We start from the raw sequence: 10,233 nt of genomic DNA, 5'->3' as shown, positions 1-10,233 counted from the left end.
ATAAAATTAATTTAGTAACATTAAATGTATAATAGCATACGTATTTCACGATAATCCTTCAAAAACAATATACAAGACCTACCTTAAACTGCAAAAAGTTTCGCTAATTTTACATGATTTTAGTTAAATTAGCATATTAGGAATTTAGCTACAAAAAATTGTGAAAAATAAATCGCACAATATTTCCTTGTGTATCCACATAAATATAGCAAAGTTATACCTTTTGTGAAAAGTCAGAAAACCCATGATCCAGTAGTTTTCAAAACCACCTTTAGCAACAGTAACTTGAAGTAACTGTTTTTCAGTAATTGTCTTTTTCTAATTGTACTGCCATGAACTTTAACATTTAACATGCTAACTGACGCCTGTGGAGTTTTTTTGTTGTTTTTTTTTTTTGTTGTTTGCTGTTTTTTTGTTTTTTTGCAGTTTCTCTGCACACTGCATGGTCTGACCAAGCAATTGCTTTTATAGAGGGGCTCACTCTTGCTGATGGTCAGTGCATTTGATTAGCAGGTACTTTCTCTGTTGCTGTGGAAGCAGTAAGTGTGTACGTAGTTACAGGCATGCAGAGAGTCCTATGAACAGACATGACTGTGTGTTCACACACTTTATTTAGCTCTAAAATGTCTGTAGCTTGTAGCATTACTTCCTCTTTACAGGTTTATGTTTAGCATGGAAGTTGCTACAAATATTTTCTACCTCTCTGTAGCCAGACTATATATAAAGAGTTATTTACATACTGTCTATGGTTTAGAGTGAATGTATATATTTTTAAAAAACTAGTTAAAAGTGCTTAGGAACTTCATAAGGGAGTCACATATAAAACTTAAGAATAGCCAGTGCAACCCAATCCTACCCTATTATCCCCCAACCACCCCAAAAGAACTCCTTCAGCATGAAATTATTACATTTCCCAGAGGTGAGCCAAGCTGAGAGGATGAAGAGCACAAGACAGGCAGTGCTGTGAGGGAGCAAACGCAGCTTTAGAAGCTGATACTCATAGGAAAGACTCATTTGTCACCCTTGTCTCAGATCCACATGTGATTGCGAGAAGTGTGTGTGTGTGTGTGTGTGTGTGTGTGTGTGTGTGTGCGTGCGTGCGTGCGTGCGTGCGTGCGTGCGTGTGTGTGTGTGTGGTGGGGCAAGGATCACTCAAAATTTTGGATGCTGTGAAGCAGCATCGCTGCTCATTCCCCGAGAGATCCGCCGCTCTGTTTCTCCATCTTCTTTTGCTCTCCCGTTCTCTTTGACCACTAAATGTTCTCTCACTGGAGGCACATGGTGATTATGGTGGATCCACATGAAAACATGTCAGTGACGTTATGAAGCACCGAGCAGTGTCTAACGTTTTGGGCTCAACAAAACCCTGTGGCCAGCTGTTACCATAGCAGTATTTTAGGGCTGTGTGTTTCTGTCTGCGCCGTGTGTGTGTGTGTGTGTGGTGTGTGAACACCGAAAGGGACAAAGTCATTTGTCACTTGTGGTTTCACATGTCTGGTATTGAAATCGATGACAAATCTATGAGGTGTGTGTCTGTATGTGGGTTCATATTTACTGGCACGAGAGCCGGTGATGTCATGCATGAGAATGTCTTTGTGAAACCAGCTATGCCCCTGCAGACTCCCACACTGTGCTGACTTTGCAGGCGCAGGGTGTGCGTGTTGTGTACACATGTGCACGAGTGTAGCCTTATTGCTTTTGTTGGACGCTTGCTGCAGACCACAGGGGAACACTGGCGCTCAGACTCCCATCATACATGCCTGCCATCCAGCATTATGACACTCTCCCACCTATGTGTGCTTGTGCACCAAAAACACGGCTGTCCGATTGTGTTCAGCTGTGTTCAGTTCCACCTAGGAGGCGTGTTAGAAAGTTTGAGATCTAAACTGGATGGACTGCAACCTTAATCCGCCGCTAATCAGCTCCTCGGAAAACTCACTCAAGCATCAGACTCTGTAGATTGCTTTGCCTCTCCCGGCAACTCCTTCTCAGTGTTTTCCCCCCCAGTCATCACTTCACGTTCTACCCGAATCACTCTATTTCACCCCCCACCTGCTTCCATGCCTCTCCCACCCCACCTCACCCCAGTCATCCCTTGTTTCCCTCCTGGAATGAGAATCCTGCTCTCTCCTCTGTTTTTTCCCCTCTCCTGCTGTTGTGTGTGATGCCGAGAAGCCCTCAGGATTACATATAAGTCTTTTGTTTATCATCTCAGCTATTACTGCTAATGCTGTCTCTCCCTCTCTCTTTTGCAGCGTGTGTGTGGCGTGTCCGTGCTACGCATGTGTGGGCAAGCTCTCAGATCAAACACAGCGTAAGACGAGCCCATAAACAAGCCTTCAGGACCACTTAGGATTTTCAGGCAGAGCCAGTGTTGAGGGGGCGCGCGGAAGGGGAGTAAGGTACAGAAATCAGCTGCTCTGTTTATGTACCTTTCAGTGGTGATTACCGGTCCAATCTGTCTGTTTAACAGAGCAAATATCAGAGCCTTGCAGAGTGTGTGTGTGTGTGTGTGTGTGTGTGTGATGCATACAGTTGCAGTGCAGAGGGTTGGAGAGATGCCACCGAGTTGCGTGGAGTTAAAGCAGCAGTAGGCTACAGCAGTTAAGTGTTTATTTACTCATACGTACAAACCTAACTGAGAGAGAGGAAGCAGAGGGACCACCGCCGGACTGAGGATATGTGTCAGACATACTGTACGGCCTTGGCAGCGGCCCGTGTTTTGCACGCAGCGCAGTAAAAGCTGTGTACTGTGTGTGCTAATGCGAGTGGGCAGACACGCTGGCAGGTAGTTCCCAGCATGCAGGAGGGAATGTGTTTGCAGAGTGGAACATTCGCAGAGATGAATGAGCTGCATTATACACTCAGATATTATTTTTCATTGCATTACAGTGCAGTTGGTCGCGAGATCGAGTCGTTTGTCATGCAAGAAGTGAATGTAGGCAATGTAGCTGACTGAAAGTGTAAACAGTTGTGTCTTTGGGTGTCAGGTTCAATCTGATGAATGAATGGAAGATCTTGCATGGGGAATTGTTTAGGTTCCACCTGCGGCCACTGGATGGCACCAAAACTACACAAACACACCAAGAAACAAATAAAGGCTGTGGAGAGAAACTGCTAATAAATAAATTATGAAAGCGGTAAATGTTAAACCGCTACCTGTAGTTAAACTAAGGTAGGTCATGGCTGCCTGCGTATTCTCAGACTGAAGCATATTCTCCAGCCTGTTGTTTGTTTGTTTTTTTTGATTCCGCCCCCCTGCAGCCACCGGAAACGCTAGATAAAGCCGAGGCTGGAAAGTGCGTCACACAGCTGAGCTGCGGAGAATAAACGGAACCTGCAGTCTAGCGCCGCAAGTCCCCCTCCCCTGTTATTTTTGTTTGCACAAGAAAAACCCAAGCCGACGTCTGTTCTTCCAGCATGGTGAAGATCGCCTTTAACTCGGCTCTGGCGCAGAAGGCGCTGGGCAAAGAGGTGCCAGCCGCTGTTAAGGTGAGCTAACGGGGCACAGCGCTGCGCCTGAGCCCGGTGTCCGACTTTAGCCTGGTAGCAGGCCTGCTGTGCCGGATCGGCCAGCAAAGCGTGTGGACTTCATCCATGTGAGCATTCACAGGGTTGTCGCGCATTGTTGTGCTAAGTGTGATTTGACACGCGGTGATTTTTGCATAGCGCATAGAGCAGGACACGATGGGACCGCCCATCTCCTGCACAGCTGTTTTTGTGCGGAGGACAAAGATGGGGTGGGATTAAGGGATTGTTTAATCAAAGCTGAATGTGAATGTCATGCTAATATGATGTGTGTGTGTGTGTGTGTAGGACCCTGAAGTGGCCTCTGCTCCAGTGGGCGCCGAGGGCTCCACAGGTCGCTGCCTGCTCACCTTGTTAGGCATCGCCTTCATCCTCAGTGGGCTCATCGTAGGGGGGGCCTGTCTCTACCGATATTTCACCCCAAAGGTGTGTGCGCGTGCGCTGCAGCTCATTCTTCGTGAATATTCTCTTACACATGTTATCATCTTTTAAAAAGGGGTTGCAAAGAGTGGGAGGGGGTCTTATGAAATCAGAATATTTGATTTTAAAAAAAGCATTTAAAATCTAAAGTCCTCTCAAAGTAAGTACCTGTATATGTGTGTGTGTGTGTGTGTATGTATATGTATGTATGTATATATATATATATATATATATATATATATATATATATGTATATGTATATGTGTGTGTGTGTGTGTGTACATTAGGCCATGATTGTGGTTTCATAACTGTGCATAACACTTTAATGTTGCAGATCCTTTTAGTAGATTCATTTTCTGTCCATCCTTATGCACGTGAGGCACATGCCACCAGCTCTGCAAGCAAGTCACTGAAACGCGTAGAAAGTTAAACTACAACCCAAGACTATTTTACGTTATAACCTTTTCCAAATTGTTTCATTTTCACGTTGCAAATACAGGTCAGTGAAATCACCATGCACATATTGTAAAGGTTGGGGGAGGGGAGGGGGGGGGGGCATCTGTGGGGCAGACCTTGCAGACTGCCTCTGGGAAATTAAGCAGCTGTATGAATTAATTTGGTTATCCACTGACGTTATCAGATATGTTTTCTTCCTCTCATAAACTGTCACTGTCTAGAAGTGATGAAGAATTATTAACACTGGTTTGTACCGTTAGAAAACAGAGTGCTATTGTTCACTCCTTTTCATGTTTAGAGAAAGTGCAGACTTCACCTTTTTTCCCCCCGTTGTTGTGTTGCCAGCAGGAGGGTCTTAGAGTCAATGAGATGAGGCAACCCCACACCCATGCAAATGAAGCAAAGCGAGGTGGGGGGGAGAGCAGTGTGTGAAACTGTAACTGTCAGTATGTTGCTTGAGAAATTCTGATAAAATTGAGATTTCATCACAAGAATCTGTTGCTCTGAATTTTGTCGTGCTTTTGATCTCAGCTGTTTCCTCACTTCTAAGCTTTGAAACTGTAGTGACACATGATACACAGAAAAAGATAACAATGCAGCAAAACTCAATGGTCCAGTTTGTGGATTTGCACAGCATTGAAGTGAATCTTGGACTAAAGTGGAGAAACCCTTGCAAAAAGAATCCATATCAATAATAGGTGCTGCCCCCTGTTTTGGAGGAAGGAAGGTTCAGGGTTTCAGTAGTCGTCATCATGGGCTCATCCGATTAGAATGAAAATAAGCAGTCATCAATCATGTGCAGGTTTTGTTGTTTTATTGTATATTGTATAACGGGTAAAGGAAAGAAAGACACACATGGACTGCTCTCTTCAGGGCTTAAGCAATCAGCATCATGGGCTCATCCGGTTAGAATAAGAATAAGCAGTCATCTAATTATTCTCAGGGTTTTCCTTTTATTCTCCAAATCAATAAGGCAAAGAAGGAAGGAAAGAAAGACACACATGGACTGCTCTCGCTCAGCTGCCGCCCCATGTGGGAGTGAAGAAAGAGTGAGGGGTAGGTGAGTGCAGTCCTTATATAACGAGTGACAGGTGAGTGCAATTAAGGCCAAGCACCACACCCAATCAAAGGTGAGGAAAAGAAACAAGGTGCATCTGGTGAAGTGAATGTGCTGAAAGGTGAGCCTTTACAACAGCCCCCTCTGTTCATTTCATTCTGTTTGAAAGTATGATTCTTTTGATTGGATGCTCTTTGCAAACAAAAGGTAAGAGCACTGGGTGGGCGGGGCTTCTGACATCTCAGCCAGAGCCAGTGTGCCATAATTATCAGCATAATTATCACAATTTGATTTGCAAGAAAATAAATGCCTCACATATGCCAAAAATGTTACTGGAAATCTTTATTATCAGTGCCATGTGGAGAGTGAGTGTGTAAACATAAGCTTAAAACCTGATATTAAAAGAAACTATGATCAATAGTCATGGAAAAACTGTAGGCTTGTTTGTGTAAACGTAGTCCTGCTATATGCCGTGATGTAACTGTGCTGGAACCAAGCAGAACATGCGTGCTTTGGCTCCCCCTGGCAGCCTGAGCTTCCTCGACAGCTGCGTGATTGTTTTTCAGTAGTTGGTGCAGTGTGTGAAACGTGAACTTTAGACAGGAACAGAACACACAGATTCACAGCTGATATTGCAGATTCACAGTAATACCAGATGATGCGTCTGTGGTTGTAGAGGCAAATCCCAGCTGCACTGCTGGTTGAAAATAAAATAACTCTATTACAGTGTGTTTTCTTTCTTTTTTTTTGTAAAATGTACATAAGCAAAGGTTCCAGTGCCCCCACCTCACTTTACATGTTCTTAAGACTAAATGAGATGCATTCTTCATCAGAGGATGTATCATGGCGCGATGGAGTTCAGAGACGTGTCGTCCGGAGCAGAGAGCCAGCCTTACTACTTGCCGCGAGTGGAGGAGGAGGTGGAGATCTCTGACAACATCGCCGTCATCAGCGTCCCTCCTCCCCGCTTCAGGCCCGGAGACCCCGCTTACATCCTGCACGACTTCAACAGGGTGAGGATTGTGGACTCTGTCACACTTGGCGCAGCTCGGTGGATGATTTCTGCTGCTCTAAATTCTTTCCCGATGATTTCATGTGTGTGTGTGAGCAGAAGCTGACGGCCTATCTGGACCTGACTCTGAGGACCTGCTTTGTGATTCCCCTGAACACCTCAGTAGTTCTCCCCCCTCAGGACCTCATTGACCTGTTCTCACAGCTGATGGTGAGTACGGTCCCTCCTAGCAGCACCTGAAGACACAGATGAAAGTCCAGACTTGGATGACGGACAAACCGAACACATAAGTCTTGTTAAAGCTCATGCACACATAAGAAATTCAGGGATGTGTTGTCATTCCACAAACTGTCTGCTCTTTAATCCTTCTCAAATCTGTAATATCTTTAATTTGTACATATGAAGGTAGGTTTTAAATATTGGCTAAACTGTAAAGTTCCTGTAATTCAGTTTTCTATTATTCACTGGCAGAGACTATGCAATAATATCATCTTAAGTGAAACGTAGGTTCTTGACAGGAAACTAAAGATGATAAATGAGCGACTTCCACCCACAGGCTTGTCCCCTTCTTCCTTTATTCATGCAGTAAACTAGAAGTACGCTGCATTTATACTGCATACTTGTATTCAAAAAGTCTCCATATTCAAATAGGGACTTTTTAAAAATCATTGATGTAGTGTTGGGTAGTTTTAGCATGTGAAGGTGGAAACAGGTTGGCGGAGTTTAGTTTGCTTAGTGAGGAAATCAGGAAATTTCAACACTTGGTGTAGAGTTGTTTCACAAATCTATGTTTCATCACCTTTTTAAAAAAAAAATTTATTCAGTTTTCACTGATCTGTTTTATCTGGTGGAAGATCAAAAGTATTTTTTTAATTTAAAAAGGTGCCCTGACAGTCTCATGCTCTGGTCTTTGTTCCAGTCTGACTCTTACCGCAGCTACCTGGTGCACGAGGACCTGGTGGTGACGGAGCGCATTGATGATGTCAAACCCCTGGGCTTTTATATCCGCCGTCTTTGTGATGGAAAAGAAACGTACAGAATGCAGCGCCGTGCCAGCCTGCCAGGTATAGATGTGATGGAAATGTAAAACCTCTGATTAACCTGCAGCTCTGTGGCAACCCCTCGGAAATAGGGTGCAGACCAGAGGAACTTGTGTATATAACATGCATGTCTTTAACTGTATTAAGCTGTAATATATAATCCTCTTTAATCTTTATATTACTTAATTATATTATTTAATCTTTAATTACGACATCACTGCTGTTATGCAAGATTTTTTTGCTTTACTCAGCAAGTGCAAACTAAAAAGTTTGAGTTTGCAACTTTTCCATCCTGTACTTGTCTCGTATTTTAGAAAGGAAGCTACTTGGCTGACATTAGCTCTTTCATAAATAACCAGAACGTCAAAATCAATGTCTGTATATAAAATATATCTGAAACTGGACTTTGTCTTACAGTTTCAGGATCATTTGCATTCATAGCTATGTGTAGAGCTGTTAAGTCATAAGCTAACATTAGCGGTAGCTAATGATAATAAATAACCACACAGTCAAAATTAGGTCTTGTATTTAAAAGACGGATGCCCCCAACATGACTGTGCTCCTTAGTTTCAGGACTACAGGTTTGTAGTCATGAGTTAAGCTTTTTGGTAATACCGTGGTGCTGCTTAGTCATAAACTAACATTAGCGGTAGCTAATAGTAAGCCACACGATGAAAATTAGTGCTAGTATTTAAAAGACAGACCCCACCGACATGACTGTGCTCTTTAGTTTCAGGACTATAGATTTGTAGTCATGAGTTAAGCTTTTCAGTAATATTGATGTAGTAGTGTTGTAAAGTAATCAGCTAACATTATCGCTAGCTAAAAAATAGCCAGACCATAAAAATTACTGTACTGTATTTCACACTGGTTATGTATAAAACTGTATGAGCTAGCTTGTTTAGCAGAGTGTTAGTGTAATTTATTATGATTTTATCTTTTGGCTAACAGAAACAGCTTTCAAACAAAATACGCTGACCACAACATAAAGGAAGCAAGCTGTCACATAATGCAGTTACAACTTTAGGCCTTCATACATTTCTGATGGTTGAGTTATATAAACATGTATCCCTGTATAGTTCTTATCAAGGATGAAGTTAGCTGCTGACATTGATAACTTTTTATTTACTAGGTACACATTAATATTGATTTTGGAGTCACTAATCACTATGGCTCAAACAGAAACTGCTGACTTATCAAGTAGATGCAGAAATTATACAGTGTCAAACACACTTTGGTTAGAAACCGAATAAGAGGACGAGTGTAAACAGGCACCAACCATGCTTGACACATCTTCCTAAATGTAGTTGTGTTTGAAATGTGTCAAACGCCCACGGCTGAATATTGAGATGAATACTTAGCACTGCTGCTTATTTGTCTTTTTGTTTGTCAGGTGGAGGCATCCAGAAGCGCTCGGCGGACGAATGTTTCACCATCCATCACTTTGAGAACAAGTTTGTGACTGAGACCCGCATCTGCAAGGCTTAAGCATGAATATAGGTCATAGAGAGCGAGAGAGGGTAGGTGGGAGTGGGCGGTGAAGGGAACAGCAGAAAGTTACTTCTGTACAAAACTCTTTCCAGTTTTTGCCTCCCCTGCTTTTAATCTAGTGTTGAGTGAATTTAAGTTGCAGCATTAGAGCCTAGCCCCCTTCTCCTCTGATGTACTCCCTCGAACCCGTGATAGGTCACAAGTGCGTAAGTATTCATTAGCTAGTCTTGTACTGGTTATTACTTTAAGTCAGTAAGCTAAAGTTAGATATACAAGTTTCATTTATTACGTTGCTTTCTGTTTTGTTGCTGTAGTTTCCTGCAGACAGATCTTATTGATGTTACTATATAACGACACATCCGCCTCATCCAGAGCAGAGCTATTAGTCATCCTACTGAATATTCTAGTGAGATCATATTAGGCGTGTGTTGCGTCAACCTCCTGTCGCCGCTCTGACCCGGGTGCACGGTGCAGGTTCGACCAGGTATTTGTATTCTGTTACAGCGTGATATAGCACAAGTCAGCATGGAGATGTCTGGTACAGTATACGTGTAACATGCTTGTCCATGGATGGTAACGCAACGCTCTCAAGTCACCACTGTTTGTAGATATCCCCCACAGTGCTGCTGTGTGATAACTTTAGTGTTTCTGATGGTCTCATACCTGATGGGAAACAGTCCAGCACCCTTACAATATATGACCAGTTTTTGTGTTTGTGTTTCAAGCTTCATGCGTGATCCTTAACCAGAGTGATGAGCTAACGATGAATAAGCTAAAGGGAAATTTCACTTAATTTGACTTGAAAACAGTCAGTTATCTAATTTGACTATTATGTATCCGTAGTGTTATAACACGAGATGGCTCCCTGTGATCTTTACACACATCGTGTGCTTAAATGGAAAACAGTCGTCCTTGATTTCTGAAGTCTGTCGAGCACATTTTAAGTCATTTTTTAGTAATTTCCTACTTGATGCCTGCACACAGAGACAATCAACAGGAAGTGTGTTTGTAAAGATGGGGTTTCTGTCTCTGCTTTTTAATTGAATACTAGAAGATATTAGGGGGGGAAACGCCCAATGTTGTGTGCAACTACTGAACTGAACTCCACTTTGTTGTTTGAATAAAGTTGCATTTGTTTACCTACTGAACGTCGCAGTGGCTTTGTTATTATAATGGCGGTGAAAGCGGCACCAACACTAACCCTTTTATCATCCTGCGAAGGACATCGG

General features: G+C 42.9%; 1 protein-coding gene across 1 annotated transcript; it reads left to right on the top strand.

The window, feature by feature from the left end:
• Positions 1-3,268: 3,268 nt before the first annotated feature.
• LOC309687684 (integral membrane protein 2A-like) lies at positions 3,269-10,152 on the top strand. Its single transcript, XM_082502806.1, has 6 exons — positions 3,269-3,492; positions 3,817-3,954; positions 6,295-6,474; positions 6,573-6,683; positions 7,393-7,537; positions 8,907-10,152. Exons 1-6 carry the CDS (start codon positions 3,421-3,423, stop codon positions 8,999-9,001), a joined length of 741 nt encoding a protein of 246 aa, XP_082358932.1. The 5' UTR covers positions 3,269-3,420; the 3' UTR covers positions 9,002-10,152.
• Positions 10,153-10,233: the final 81 nt, after the last annotated feature.

The sequence above is a fragment of the Aulonocara stuartgranti genome, assembly GCF_965226115.1.
Source record: "Aulonocara stuartgranti genome assembly, chromosome: 2".
In the NCBI taxonomy this organism is placed as follows: Eukaryota; Metazoa; Chordata; class Actinopteri; order Cichliformes; family Cichlidae; genus Aulonocara; species Aulonocara stuartgranti.
This window is presented reverse-complemented; position numbering and strand designations above follow the sequence as displayed.